Source organism: Schistosoma mansoni (genome assembly GCF_000237925.1).
Source record: "Schistosoma mansoni, WGS project CABG00000000 data, supercontig 0181, strain Puerto Rico, whole genome shotgun sequence".
Taxonomy (NCBI): Eukaryota; Metazoa; Platyhelminthes; class Trematoda; order Strigeidida; family Schistosomatidae; genus Schistosoma; species Schistosoma mansoni.
Window position 1 is genome coordinate 302,064 of NW_017386065.1, and position 16,793 is coordinate 318,856.

The following is a 16,793-nucleotide window of genomic DNA, read 5'->3' on the forward strand; positions in this document are numbered from 1 at the left end:
CAGCCACTACCCATCTTTGTTTATCAAAGATTCAGTTTTTATATTTATTACGATTGTGGTGTGTGCTACTGATATCGACACATATAAGTAGTATATATCATCATTCGAAAGTGAAATTCTCGGAGGCAGAAGGTTAACAAAATCGAAGAAAAGAGAACAAGAACAAAAAATGATTGCTATGGAGACAAACGAACGAAGTCTGAGACTATTGATTGACATTTTACAAATGAAGTATTTACTGTATGGTTCTCAGATTTTACTAAGTTGTTTTGTGATCTTGTATCCAGATACGTTTGGTTGTCCTTACTGGTGTTTTCGTTCAGTGCAATATCATTACAATCAATCTATCCATTCAGTATTCAGTTTATTTGAAATTATGGGGTTATTGTGACATGTATATTCAGTGAATTTTCGTAACGACAAAATAAAGACCACATGATTTTTCTATTTGTCACACCTCATATGTAACCATATTTATGTTGAATATCTATTGTTTTCCTGTATCGATGGTAAAGAAACGAATGTATTTGTTTGGTTATACGTAATATACACTACACTACCGCGGTTCTTTAAATGTAGACGCCATCTCTTCACCGTTCATTCTTCTGCTTTATTGACCACGACCTTTGATTGAAGATTATAATAGCGTTATTGCATCCTTTTAGGCCTTCCCATACTACGTAGGAGCTTTGGCCCGTATCATTAATAAATAATACTACAGGATTTATTCTTCTTTATTTTGCCGTCGGTGCCATCACGTTCAGAGGGACTTTTATTAATTAAGTGAACTGATTTATGGTTATTATGTCAGAGATCAGCTTACAAGTAACATTCGTTTCATAACAACTGTTACCATTTTGTTGTTCAATATACCTTTTTACACTTTAAATGTAATTTGTTACCTTTTGCGTTACTCATAGACATACGCTTAGGTTTGTAGTGTTAATTCTTTTGCTGTATTATTAGTAACTTTGCATGTTTTTATATCTTGAGTAGGCTCTTTTACTGGTATCCACCACAAGGTAAAGTTTCGGATAGTGTAATAAAAAAGACAAAGATTATCAGAACTATGTAAAGTTTACTTATCCAAGATTATCTGACACCCAGTACTTAGTTACTCAGAAATTAAAAGGAACAGATGAAATGAGCCTTAAACTATTTTCAACAAAACATACCTGAATTTATTTGATCTTTCCGATAATGTGGACCCCAAATGTTGAATGAACTTGTGTTACACAAAAAAATAAGGAAATGGACACAATGATTATTAATTATTTAGTAAACATTATGATTATACAAAAATTTATGACAATTAGATTGATATCATGAACAGATCAATGTTAGACCATCGTCGAAAACCTGGAAATAGCAGACGGCCGTTTCGTCCTCGTGTGGGACTCTTCAGCGGTGTACACTGTTGACTGGCTACAAGATGGATTTCATGAAGTTCTAGTGAGAAGCCGTGACCACTATAGTTCAAGCGTATCTGTCGTAAGACAATTACTCAGTGAAGACAATGGTGGATGGTGGTATAATATCATGGATTGGTTGAAGTTAAACATTAACTTCATTGAATACCAGCTCAGTGGTCTAGAGATTAAGCGTTCACTCGTGAGGTGGAAGGTCCTAGGTTTGCATCCATTTGGTGTGGGATTGTGGATGCTCATTGCCGAGGAGTCCCATATTAGGACAAATCGGCCGTCCAATCCTTCCAGGTTTTCTATGGTGATCTAGCTTCAATTGACTCATTATTTCAACTATAAAAGAATCTATAATCCAATCACTTTCTCAATACCTTTGTGTTTAGTTTATCATCTTGAACAATTGAGCTTGAAAATAATCATGTACCCACTTATGGTGAATATTCATGGCTGGTGGAGTCCAACCATATCTGGAGCTAAAATGTCATTACAGATTATACTGAATGAATGGATCTAAATCTTATTTATAGGAAAAGTAAATTTCTTCCTATGTAAAAAATTTAAAAACGAAAGATAAGTATATGTGCACTAAGGTTATTAATGGAATCCAGGTTAGGTATTTCGTCCTTTCTGTGACTCATCAGCTATATATACTTGCATCTTCATGTCAATGTTCTCAATGAGACTTGAATCCATTATCTATTTCCTTAAATGCCAACGAATTCTAATGTAAAAGTTTATAGTCGGATGTAAACAAATCAGTTGACAAATTATTGATTATTTTAAATCTATTAAAACTTATAACTAAGAGGAAATAGCTAAGGGTCCCATTTAAGATTTATATCTACCATGTGAAAAGTGAATAACTTTTCTGGTTAGCGTTTTTCTAGCCAGTTGTTTTCTATGGGATGGGGCCGCTTACCCCATGCCTAACCCTTCTCCTTTATCCGAGCTTGGGACCAGAAGTAGTCCTCAGAGGAGCTACAGACGGAGAAATGGAGACAGACATGAGAAGAATGAACAAAAATGGAATAGAACTAGAAAGAAAGGTCCAGGACAGAGTGGGTTGGAGAATGCTGGTCGGTGGCTTATGCTCCATTGGGAGTAACAGGCGTAAGTAAGTAAGTAATATGAAAAGTAAGTTTACAAGAAAAATAAACATTCCATAAAAAGGAAGATAACGGAGCAAAGATAAACATAAACAGAGATTATCCATAAAACGTTTGAGCTAATATACCTAATCTAATAAGAAATGGAATGCCCCATTTAAGACTGAGAGAGACTGAGTTGATTGAATATACTACTTACAAAGATCAAATTTCTTCACTACATCTTGATGACTGATACCATATCGAGATTACATAATCATGTGAACTATATTAAACGTGTTCACTTGGTTTCCAAGAATACATACTACTGAGGAATCTTATAGAAAAATCAGATAGCTCTTTATTACACCATAATTTTCAATGGTTTTCCAGTTACTATCCATCCATGACGAAACAACCTTTTATCATCTTTGTTAAAGGCAATTTCATACAAAATCTATCTTATAAGCAAAGATGGATAGTGGAATCCAGTTTGACGCGCGTTTCGTCCTATTTGAGACTCGTCAGCTGGATGTAGACGCGCCTCAGAGTTGATGTTCATTCTGGTACTCGAACCCAGTACCATTTGCTTGAAAAGTCATCGCGTTAACCACTCAGCTACTGAGTCGTGATAGCCATTTCCTTGTGCAAAAGGATTAAGTTTAAATTCACTTGATATTGTTCGTTTGAATCTTCCCATTGATGTTTAGAACTGCAAATAATCAGTCTCTTATTAGCATATGTGTAACCTGTGCAGATTGCCTCGGTATCGCTTTAATTGACAAGCATTATAAGCAAAGACACCTCCAAACTCATATTATCGAATTTCTCACAAGGCATGAAGATCAAGAGTACATCTTGCTAGAGAGTCTTACATAAACAACCAGATAGCTCTGTATTATAATACAATAATTGATAATATACATTGTACATACTTGAGATTTTCCAATGATATAATATCAGTTTCAGAAAATGTTGATCTTGTATTTCGTTTAGTTAATTCATCGTAATTTTTAGATTTTTCTATCAAATTGTATTTATGATCTATAACGAGAATAATGGATAAAATTAAAGTATAAATAGATGTTTATGTTTATCTTTAACTTAGTTACTATGGATAAACGAATTCCATGGAAAATTAATGATAACTGCTATCAGTTAAGTGCTCTGGTGAGAGACTTGTAGGTCCTGGGTTCGAATCTTGCGAAGCGAGGTCGTGGATTTGCACTGCTGAGGAGTCCCACAATGGGACGAAACGGCCGTCCAGTGCTTTCAGGTAATCTTTGATGGTCTAGCTTCAATTGACTCACGCTTACAACTATGAAAATACTAAATGTCCACAAAACCCCTTATGTTAATTACTAAATACAATTTGTAGGAGACAAAATCCGACTCACACATCCTCGTCATGCCTCCTAGATCATGGCAACTATCACATGTAAAACGTGAGCGGTAATGTGGGTGGTGGAGATCGGCCTAATCAACCACTCTACTTATACCCGCAAACGATTACGAATGACTATTGAGGGTTCAGGAGTATGGTAAAAAAAATGAGTCTGCCCAAAAAAGCCAAATGTGGATGTTATGTGATGGTTCTGCGTAAGCAGTGCGAAAACAGCGATCTCGCCCCGGTAGTTGTGCCGTGCTTTGATGTAGCACTCTTCTCCTGAAGGGCCTACTACGCTTCACTATGTTCCTATGGCTGGAAGGGGGGAAATGCCATTTTGTTGTATATCACTAAGATTTAGGCATTTTATATTTAGTAAGATGTAATTCAATAAACCCTCAATATAGAAATTCGATATTCATCTCAAGGGATCTACGTTAATGAGTTAAACTCAGTTCAAGAGAAGATAACAATTAGATTGTTCATCTAAAAGCGAAATGAATTAAACTTACATATGTACAGAAGTATCTCATTGACTTAATTTAATACGTTTTGAGATCACTTGGCAACTCCAAATGCTTAGTGTTCAGTTACACTTTATGATACATTAATCAAACTATGGGAACCATATGAAACGAGTTCAACAATGCCAAAAACCTCTCAACCGAATTATAACTACAGTCTCAATAACTTTATAGAATAACCTTAACTATTAAATAATTAGTGAAAAGAAATTTTATGGTATTTAAAGACGATGATCATAAAGCATGGAAACTCAAGAGCATTAATGGATTATTCAAGAGAGTATCCTCAATCTCACAAATCATAAAACCACTGTCGTTTGTTCATTATTGATCTCATTTCTGTAGATTTTTGGATTCACAGTAATTTATACGTAGTTAATTAAAGTTCAGTGATGGAGAAACCCTTGAAGAGGTAGAACCTTTCACGTACGTAGGCAGCATCATCGATGAAGAAGGAGGATCCGATGCAGATGTGATTGGAAGGACTGACGTAGCAACGGCATCATTCCTACAGTTTAAGAATGTATGGAACTCAAAACAAATGTCAACCAATATCAAAGTCAGAATCCTTAATACGAACATCGAGACAGTTAGTTCTATAGTATGGAGCTGAAACTTGGAGAAAAACCACAACCATCATCAAGTAGGTAAACGTGTTTCTAAACAATTGTAAACGTAAGATACTGAATTTCCGTTGACCGGATACCATCAGCAACAGCTTACTGTAGAAGTGAACAAACAAGATCCCGAATGAAGAGGAAATTCAGAAAATACGTTGAATGTCGATAAGACATACATTACGGAAATCATCAAACTGCATCAAAAGACAAGTATTAACTTGTAATCCTGAAGGGAAACGGAGAATCAGAAGCAGATATGAAAAGGATAAATGACAACTGGAAAGGATTATTCTGAACAGAGTTCGAAGAAGAACGTTGTTGTGTGACCTATACTCCTCAGGGGGGGGGTGATAGACTTAAGTAATAAGAATGATACTTCATTTTTTTAAAAATAAGTGTAATCTATTAGTTTTGTATTCAACTACATAAGTCAGTTATTTTCTTACAAAATTTTGAAAAAAACTTTTGTTCATCGTTCACACTAAGTAGAATGTTTTGAATCAAAACTACTTCTATCCGTTCCCCAGTCATCAATGTTTTGATAGTCATTTAAGAGAATAGACAGTTATCATGCTGGGTTACAGTCATCATCATGGTGTTTTTGATGACATTCAGTCATAAATACCATGTCATCAGGTCAATTGAATATAAACATCATTAACTGGGTATCCTATAAGCAATTCAACTATGAAACAGGAAAACATGATGAATTGACATAATGTGTATCTTTTTCTTCTTTAAAAGTGGTCTAGGAAAAGGTAGTCAATGATTCATTCGTCAACGTACTACATAAAAGTATGATGACTTAGTGACAAAATGTAAAATGCATAATGACTTGAACATATGTTTTGATCATTAGAATTCTATAAACCAAATTGGGTTTAATTTTGTTTTAATGATTCATAGTTAGTTTTATGGTGAATCATTATAAAGTCTTAATGAGATTATTCAATATTATAATTGACTTCTGAATAATTAACAATGTACTGGTAAGGTTAGCTGGACGATTAAGACTTCGCAGATGATCTGGCTTATCTATCACACACGCAACAACAAATGCAGGAGAAGACGACCAGTGTAGCAGCAGCCTCAGCAACAGTAGGCCTCGATATAAACAAAGAGAAAAGCAAGACTCTCCGATACAATACAATATGCACAAATCAAATTACACTTGATGGAGAAGCTTTGGATGATGTGGAAACCTTTACATATCTGAGCAGCATCATTGATGAACATGGTGGATCAGATGCAGCGCATGAGGCGCGAATCAGCGAGCAGTAGCAGCATTATACAACTGAAGTACATATGAGCTCAAAACAGTGTCACCCACACCAAAGATCAGATTTTCAATACAAATGTCAAGACAGTTCTACTGTATGGGGTGGAGACGTGGAGAACTATGAAAGCCATTTTCCTGAAGATACAAGTGTTTATTAACAGTCGTCTACGCAAAATACTTCGGATCCGTTGTTCAGACACTATCAGCAACAAGTTACTGTGGGAGACAACAAACAAGATTCCATCCGGTGGAGGGAGAAATCAGGAAGAAACGCTGGAAGTGGATAGGGCACACTTTGGGGAAGTCACCCAATTTCGTCACAAGGCAAGCCCTTACATGGAATCCTGAAGGTCAAAGGAGAAGAGGAAGACCAAAGAACACATTACGCCGAGAAATTGAGACAGACATGAGAAGAATGAACAAAAATAGGATAGAACTATAAAGGAAGGCCGAGGACGGAGTGGGTTGGAGAATGCTGGTCGGTGGCCTATGCTTCATTGGGAGTAACAGGCGTAATAAGTAAGTAATGAGGTTACATTTGGGGATGATAGTATATCAAAAAGATGTGTTGATAATAAGTAATTGTAAGTACTTTCCAGATGATTCTTTTGACAATGACAGATATGCTGCCTACAACTTAGTCGACGGCATCTTCAACAAGAAAATATTCATATTCGAAGCATCATCAGACAATAAACTAATATTTTTGAACATAATGATTACCAGAACCAAAAAGGGAAACTTGTGACTCAACGATATCTGAAATCATCACATACCAGTCATATATTTAGATACATTGGAAACAACTCAGTAGCTCATAAACTAGACTGTACGCAATCACTATTTTAAAAAAGAGTCATGACACCACTATGATAAGGATAAATGAAGGAATATTCCTGATGGAAAACTGGCTACCAAGAAAACTTGATCAAGAAATGTTTATCAACGGTAAAAAATCACCAAATGGATAGTTTCACGCCATTGGAATAACATTCTCTAGATGACGAGCAGATTATTCTAGCCACTAGGAATAGTTGTAATCGATAAACCAACAAATTCGTTGCAAATTATAATATACAAACCAAACGACACAATGATAAACGAAAGTAATTCGAACATTATATATAAGATAAGTAGTGGCAACCATGAATAAAATAGCCTCCATCTCTATCTACGTCTAAGTGAACATCAGTTAGCTGTTAAACATCATTGTAAAGATTTACTTATATCAATTCATGTGGACAAGTAAGGACATGAAGTCTGCTCAGAAAACTTTGAAATACTAGGCAGAGAAAACTTAAAGAAATTATTATTATTATTATTATTATTAGCTTTATTCAATATTATATTTTTGGTACAATATAGAATTCTCAGCACAGTATTTTAACAAGTTTCCGCTTCTTACTTCTTCGTCCTTACTGACGATAAATATTGAGTGATCTCCAGTTAGAAGTTAGCAGTCCAGTTAATCGACATCTGGATAATGTACATTCTTCTTGCTGCATATTGCCAGCAACCACAATATCTCTGATTAGGCCTTCTGTAACCTTTACAGCGAAAGGTTGTACACTTTTCAGAAACGCACCTGAATAGGTTGTTCGATTAATAGGCATAATGATGTATTCAGACAAACGAAATTAGATAAGGACATGAAGTCTGCTCAGAAAACTTTGAAATACTAGGCAGAGAAAACTTAAAGAAAGCAAGAGGACTTTTCTGAACTTTTCAATTTTACCAAATACTGGTCAACCGATACATAAAAACTGATTAAATAACTAATAGGAAAGAGGTAATGACAACTGTAAGGTCAGGGCTTAGGTCATAGGAGCAAGCAACCAAAGCGAACATGTAAATAACGACCAAGTAGTTATAGATAAAAACCAACCAAACTTTAGGCTAACAGAACAAGAACTTCATCAGTTGTAGAGAAATTTTATTAGGTCACTTCTCTTATAAGTACGCTCTGATGATGTTGTTCATAAGGACGATGAAAGCTTCACGGTCAAATTATTCATCTCAGAGATCATAACAACTCAAACATCTTCATCTTGAGCTATAAATATTCTGCGTCATCTGAATATCACCCATAAAATGATGATTCCACCGAAGACTTACTATTAATGCCATCAAAACGCAAAGGATTTAAATCAAAGCACAGCTTGATTCAGTCGTGGAAATGTACCAAATTTACAATTTATAACCATTTATTTAGATCTTCTTTAATCTTTGAATGACAGGTAACTTCCGATGTTAACTAAATTATGATATCTGTCGGTATAATGCTATATGACCGTCACTTGAAAGTCATATATTTTATGACAACAGTGAAAAGACTCTTTATTACGTAACATTAAGAAAACTTGTTATATGAAATTTGAGTTCAGTTATATTATTTATATATCGTACCTCTTTTGAAAACTCCACCTGTAGCTCTTTTAGAGTTACTGTTAATCCCAAGCTCGGGTTAAGGAGGAAGGTTGGGGATGGGGTCGGCAACCTCATCGCGTAGAAAAAAAAATCTTACTAAACAAACATCAACCAGATTAAACCATTTTTGAGACCAGGAGATCTTTTGTTAGATTAAAATTTGAATTATTTTACAATAGGATGATATATTGTGTGAAAGCGAACAAAATCGCTAGGGCTAATCTAATGAGTTTGGTTTTTTTTTTGAAGTTTTAGCGTATGACTTCACATAGTCTAGATAAAGTTTAACATATTCAACGTGAATAGAGGGGGTTCTGTACATTGGTAAATTAGTAGCTTTACATCACTGATCTACTTTAGTCATGAAACTATTAAAAACCATGTATCACTGAACAGCTAGGTCTTCCGTTATATCTAAAGGTTCAAGGTTTGATTATTATTGGAGTCGTAGATCCTCACTATTGAATGGTTCCATACTAAGATGAAACAACTATTCAATGCTTTTTTGGTTTTTCAAACATTATTTATCTAAACTCAATCTTTGATATAACACTATGAATTATTATTATTTAAAAACATAAATATTGGTACAAGGGTTTTCCAACTCCCCTGGGTGGACTTTCCGTTTCCACCAACCCTGTTAAAACGCCAGACATTCGCTTTTCGTCTTCTCAATTTCATAAACAATAGTAATGCCAAGAGAATGCAGTGATTAGGACTTCCCTGACAGATGCTATATACGCGTGGCCATGTGAAAGCACTTGGAGAGGGAGAGCGGACTCTCCCCACTCTCGTCCGTACCAGGGCATTTGGCGGCCACTATGAATACTTAATAAGAGTTATGTATTCAACATGTGAATATTATAGATATCAAAAAAAAAATTCAAAGTATATTGTTCCCCTATTGCTTCTGAATGTATGAAGAAAACAATTTAAAAAAATTTAAAAAAAAAATAAAAAAAATAAAAAAACAAAAAAAACTTACATCGAAATGAAGATTGTTCTGAATAATTTTTTTTCTTATCTAATCTCCATGGGATATCTGACATAGAATAAACATGTTTATGTAATTTATTTAATTTATTAAAATTTTTTAAAATTTTTTGTTTATTTCTTGTTGCCCATAAACGTAACTGTTACAAACATCAAAAAAAAGAGAAGAAAAAAATTTTTTAAAGGAAATAAATATACTACTGATTATCTCTATTATAAATTAGAGCATTAAAGAAAGTAAACAATGAAGCTTTGAACAGTTAGTTTGTGTTATGTACTACTGATGTTGGCACATATAAGGGTGAGACTATAATTAATGGACGAGCCAATCAGAAGCATCCGAGGGATTTCATGGTCACAACGCCAATTTCAGTACCTGATGCTCGTGAACAATCGGTTCACAGTGGATTTTAGAGAAAAAGTGACAATTAAGCGGCTACAATATATGGGACAACTAATAAGTTCCTTTATTTGTAATTGCGGTAACCAATTGACTTGGCGACATTGCGCAGACTACCCTAATGATGTTATCTTTCGATGTAATACATGTTAGAGGAAGAAGTCTGCTAGAATAGAAAATTTTTTTCGCTCGATCCAGATTAAGACTAAGGCAAATTATAATAATGAAAGCACCAGTAACATTAGCTGCAATATTCGCAGATATTACTGAAACTTCGGATATTCAGAGGTATGAGTATTGTAGGGATATATGCGTAATAAAAATGACAAACTTACACAACCGGACTACATACAAACAATATGGAAGCTATGTGGTTGAGACTGAGAGAGTTTTCGTAACCTTATCATGGCTCCAGAGCCCGACTAAAATGGAGTCATATGGATGAGTTCTTCTATCTTATGCATTACGATTTTAGAACCCTTGAACTTCTTTCTAACCTTAAAAAGCTTTTAAACCATGTAAAAGAAGTATATCCCCTTTAATTCTTTGATTTTGTATAATGTTTTTACTCTATACTATCTGTCATCTGATTCTCAAGGTCACTTGAGATTCGTTCAAAGGTCGTCCATAAATTATAGTCTCGCCAATGAGATCAGTGAATGATTACTGTTGCAATGAAGGGACAGTGAAATCTGAGACAATTGATTGACATTTTGCAAATGAAGTGTTTACTGTATAGATCGCAGATCTTACTATTTCCAGTTACTATTCATCCTTTACATGTCTGCTTCCAATTACCAACGCAGTGTGTTCTTCGGCCTTCCTCTTTTCTGTTTCGCTTCAGGATTCCACGTTAGTGCTTTCTTCGTGATGCAGTTTGATGATTTCCATAATGTATGACCAATCCACTTCAATCATGGACTAATATTATATATATATTCTTATTGTATAACTATTGAGTAACTAGACTATGTACATCTATATTCCTCTTCTTATAAGCTTTATTTTGGTCTATAGTTTATTATGATATGATTTACTATTCCTTAGTTATGTTCAGTTTATTGGTTACAGTCTCCCAGGTTTATAGCCACTTTTTGGCTTGATATTGTATAAATGTTATTTACTATTCTATGGTGTGATGCAGTCTGTTTGGATGGTATATAAATCAAGTATGTTTAAAATAAATGATTCCCATAGTAGGAGCTGTTATTGGCTTTCCGGACTCAACTGGGAGGGCTAGGGAAACAAACAACCAATAAGGACTCTGGGCTGCTATACCAGTCGAACGTCGTTAGTTTGGCATAGTTTCAAGATTGTATAAGTTTCATTTCGATTATGATTATCCGGGATGAAAATCACACAGTAATAATAAATTTACATTTTAATGAGAACATAACATGTTTTATTTCCTAGATCTTAGTGCTTAAAACAATTCAGGTACGCAATGGAAGAAATATATTTATGAAAAAGGCACATAGAGCTGTGCAAACATGAACGTCCTTGACTTCTGATCGATAAATTACAAAGGAGCTTTGGTCAGAGTGCTATTCAGCAGTGTACCTAAGTTGTGTTCAGTGGGTAGAAGTGAAAAGGAATACACCATATGCGAATGTTAATTACGCAATAGTGGTTATCCGTAAAAAAATTAATAACTAAGTATAAAGAAACTATATTAAAGGAAGTGAAATATACTACGGTTGGGAAAAACCTGGCTTCAAAGGCTATGAAATAGATGGAAATATTGCTTTCGGAACAAAGACAATATTAACAAGAATGTATCCACAGGCTAATATGGTCTCTCACTGGGTAAACAAACACAGTGTTTTATTATTCTTTATGAAAGTTATTCATGAGAATCCAAGGTGCTGGCAGAAAAAAATGTGCTTCATTAAGAAAGAATAACGCGTGATAAATCTCTTTAAGACTTACATTAGCAACCATATTCAAAGTACTTTCACCATAATTTCGAAGGGGTAATTTTGGTGGTTCATTCGTATGCTTCATTACAACTGAATCTGCTGAATATTTATCTGAGATGACATCTTGAAAACATGGATTATCATGTGAACGTAAACTGCAAGTGGAATAATCTTTATAGGATGGTCTAGAATCAAACTTCTTGTTAGTTGGATAATGAATTTTATCCGATTTCAATTCGATTAATTCACAGTAGACATGTGCATCGGAGACAACTGAATCCTATTAAGATGTTGCATAGAAAAATATGAATAAAAAATAAACTAATGAATGAGGCATCTTAAAGAGATCAGTTATTTTGGAATGAAATTTTTCCACTGCACTTATCAACATGTTTTATCAGCATTTTTTCAATGGGAAGTTGTGACTAAAGACGTTAAACTATGTAAGTTTCAAGACGATCACCGTTGTCCGTTGATCGTTACTCTGTATCTCTAATAGAAGAGATCCGAGGTATTGAATGCCAACACAGTGGTTTGGAGTCTAATTATTTCCAATGAAAACAGAAGGTCCAATGTTGGACCTGTGATGAAGTTGTGATTACATTACTTACTTACTCCTGTTACCCCTTGTCGAGGAGCATAGGTCGCTCACCAGCATTCTCCATCCAACCCTGTCCTGAGCCTTCCTTTCCAGTTCTTTCCAGTTAACATTCATCCTTTTCATATCTGCTTCTATTCCCCGACGTAATGTGTTCTTTGGCCTTCCTCATTTCCGCTTCCCTTCCGGATTCCAAGTTAGGGATTGCCTTGTAATGCACATTGGTGATTTCCTTAATATATGTCCTATCCACTTTCAACGTCTTTCCCTAATTTCCTCTTCAGCTGGAAGCTGGTTTGTTCTCTCCCATAAAACGCTGTTGCTGATAGTATCCGGCCAATGGATGTTGAGTATTTTGCGTAAACAACTGTTTATAAATACTTGTACGTTCTTGACGATGGATGTAGTAGTTCTTCACGTTTCAGCTCCATACAGTAGGACTGTCTTGACGTTCGTATTGAAGATTCTGGCTTTGAAATTAGTTGAAAGTTGTTTTGAGAGTGATTACATACTGATGAAGAATTTCATTGCAGAACGAAACAGTTATTCAATGGTTCCCAATTGATGACTACCATTAACTGATTGATACAAAACACCTCAACAAGATTTCAGTGTTCTGTATCTGAGAATTAACGAATACGAATCTATCTGATCTTAGTTGCTGATCGAGTTCTACTAATCACTCTGGGATGTGTCTACTGGTCTAAACGACTGTAAGCTTTCCTGTGATGTAAATAGTTGAATTCATTCAGTAAAAAGCTGCGAATATAGGCCATAAGCTCACTTCGATATTTAAAGACTTAAATTATAAAGCTTTTGACCTTGATACTGAATGAACTGGGTTTAGTAGTCATAAGAAACCTTATTTGCTCTGAATGTTCAAATATATCATTCCTGTCTAGTGGACACCATAGAAAAATTCAGCTCCATAACTTTTTATTGAAATTTAGCTACATAGTCTTAAACAGAGGGTACTGCAGCGTCAAATCACTTAGAATAATAGAACTATAGTAACTTAATCGAAAGTATCGAATCAACATTAAGAGCTAAATAACACTAAGTATTTCCTTAGAAACTAGTAAATAGTTAATTCATACAACACAATCCTTTCAAATATAATCCGAGATCACTGATTTAAGCTAGAAATAAACAAGAAGTTTCTTCAGTTTAGTCAATGAATAGAGTTGTTACTTGTAATGAATTATTCTTTTACTGCTGAGGAGTCCGATACTAGGATGAAACAGACGTCTAGTACTTCCAGGTTTTTCATGATGGTCTGGCTTCAGTTGACTAATGAACTCAGTCATTAAAAAACTTTTGTTTTAGATAGCAATCATTTGTCTTGTATTCTTGTCAAAAACTCTTAACTATATAACAACGTAATCAGTTTTGTTTTTCAACTAAATAAATATGTAATGAGTATATTATTAAGTTATTACTGAGTGATCAATTACTATAATTTATTCTTGAATGAACTGCTACTATACGCATACGCACTGGTACATTCGAGAGTGGGGAGAATCAGCACTCTGTCTCAAAACGCTCTCACATGTCTACACGTATACAGCCACTACCAGAGATATCCTACTCACTACATTCTCGCGGTAATACTGTTGTTTACGAAATTGAGGGAACGAAAAGTGAATGTTCGGCACTCAAATCGAGTTGATGGATATGGAGTATACACTTACAGGAGTTGGAGAACCCTGTTTCCAAAATCAATGGTGCACATTAGCTCCGGGATCCTGAGGGATGAGGAGGTCTATGAGCCTATTTTCGGTCATAGGCTACCATGAGACTGCATCTTCTGTCGTTGCTCCACTGCCTTGTGGATCAGACCTTTAGGTCAAAGTCTCGGGGTTCGGCCTCCTAAAAGAACCGCTTGATTCGGTTTGGGCCCTCGTTCAGTATCACAGCCCTCACACAAATCATTGATAACTGCTACTGATCACATTGCTATTGTGTGGCGCATATGCATTCTGTGCTCCCTTGTACTAATATTTATGTGTGCAAATAAATAAATCAATAATTACTATACGCATTACTATATACTTCATAAACAAATTATTTTAGTTTTGAGGACTAATTGAAAGGGTGAGTAACCGCTGACATAACGGTTCAACACATTACACAAACAAAATCAGTCACCGTACCTGACTTGTCCAAATATTTCTAACTAGAAGACGATCTTTTACATAAGGTTGATGAAATGATACTGATGAATGATTCCATGATGATGAATGTGTTGATTGTATTGTATCTTTCAAAGGATACTGAATTGCTGAATAAATTGGATCAAATAAATCACTTTGTGAATCACATTGTCTATATGGTGATAAATGATAATGAGTAGTGGAATTTGGTGATATTCTATTTGAAAATGGTTGTATAACACTTTTAGTATCAGTCCAAATAGGGTAACCATGATAAACTTTAGCTCTCCTACCTTGTTCTTTCAAACTATTAGCTTTTTGTTTAATATGTTGTCTAAAATTAAAATAAGTCAAATAAGTAGTATATAGATGAATAACAATAAAAAACATGTTTAAGCTCAATTCAGTTTTTGTATAGCACGAAAGGGTAGTTATTGATATTCAATTCGACCATCTAGAAAACCTGATCCAATCTAGAGAATCACGCCGTCCATAGGACTTGGATTTTTACGGTCCAACCCCCAACTTCAATAAGTAGATATTTGTCGATAGTAAATCATAACCTAAGACTAATATCAGCCTGCTTGGATGACTTAACTCAAGTAAATCTAACATGTATGATGCCTAATTTCTTTTCCCAAAAAGGAAGGCTTTCATATGTTAATCTGTCATGAATAGAAAAAAAACAGGAGCAAGTTGAATGTGTCACTAGCTTTCTTTACTCAGTAACTCAATGGATAATGTGATGGATTGTGAACTGAATGGTTCTAAGTTCGAGTTCTGATATAGATATCAGCATTCGGATGCAAGTATATTTATCTGACAAGCTACAAATAAAGCAAAAATTGATCCTGGATTCTACTACCAGTCATAATCTAACTAAAAGCGAAAATCTCTTGGCTATGTATTCGTTAAGATGTATAAACTATAGCTTTATATTCCATCGAAATATGATCCATTTATCTGAGTCTAAATAACGAATGGTAATTTTAACCACTCATCTGATTTATTGATGTTCTAAAGTTGTACACATTATATCAAGAATCTAAGCTCTATTTATATCAGCGTGTGAGACCAAAGGTCTTGGGTTCGAATCCAGCGAGCGGGATCGAGGAGTACTGTACTAAGGTAAAACGGCCGTCCAATACCTCCAGGTTTTCCATAGTGGTTTAGCTTTAATTGACTCATGAATTCAACCATTGTCATTGTCTTAGTTATTGTAGAATCAAATTAGATTGATTCATAGATTTCATTAAGTATTATTTATGCTTTACGGCGAGACTATAATTTATAGATGAATCAACGAGGGAGAAGATAACAGGTCTCGGATCTTGGCGCAAAATTCATTCATCCATTTGGTTAAATAGAATTTTGGCATTATAGTTGATATAATCTCGTGATGAAAACCCTCAATCTAATTCTTAACCTTAACCATCAACTGTAAATCATAATTCTAATACCTCACACTGGTTTATAACCCTCATTTAGTCGCAGTTATTAGGTGGACACTCTCAAGGTTACTTTGGCGTCACTCAAATGTCTTCCATAAATTATAGTCTCACCCTTTTTAGCTTTCATTTTATAATTTATTAATTCATCTGTATGGCGTAATATGTATTAATATATCCGTAGCATTATCGGTCAACATTGTATATCGGCTTACATTCTACTGCTTAATGAATAGACTATAAATGAATAGTTTAGCGGAGAAAACTTTCCCCAGTAACAATGAAAATCTGTAATGTGATATTGGCCTTAAGAGACTTAAAAAGGGAGATTCTCAAGGTCTCGAAATATTATTCTAGAATATCACAGAACGTAAATAATGGTTAGCCAATCATGTGAATTGATGAAATCTTGTCGAAGACGGTTCAGTTGAATTTTTTTGGATTAAATTCACTTAGTATTGTTTATTTGAATCTTCCCATCGATGTGTTAGGACTGCAACTGGTCAGTCTCTAATTGGCATATGTGCATACTGTGC

At 34.8% G+C, this 16,793-nt stretch overlaps 1 protein-coding gene and 1 non-coding gene across 2 annotated transcripts in view; both read right to left on the bottom strand.

The window, feature by feature from the left end:
• Window positions 1-16,793, bottom strand: part of Smp_166020 (hypothetical protein) — a gene marked incomplete at both ends in the record, with an annotated part of 28,781 nt that overhangs the window by 3,084 nt on the left and 8,904 nt on the right. Inside the window, 5 exons of the mRNA XM_018795142.1 lie at window positions 1,176-1,225; window positions 3,445-3,553; window positions 8,435-8,477; window positions 12,069-12,338; window positions 14,810-15,143. Coding sequence (XP_018646999.1) covers window positions 1,176-1,225; window positions 3,445-3,553; window positions 8,435-8,477; window positions 12,069-12,338; window positions 14,810-15,143 — 806 coding nt within the window. The remainder of the gene's footprint in view (window positions 1-1,175; window positions 1,226-3,444; window positions 3,554-8,434; window positions 8,478-12,068; window positions 12,339-14,809; window positions 15,144-16,793) is intronic.
• On the bottom strand, window positions 3,068-3,134 carry Smp_tRNA_02072_Glu_TTC.1.1. Its single transcript has one exon. It is a non-coding gene (tRNA).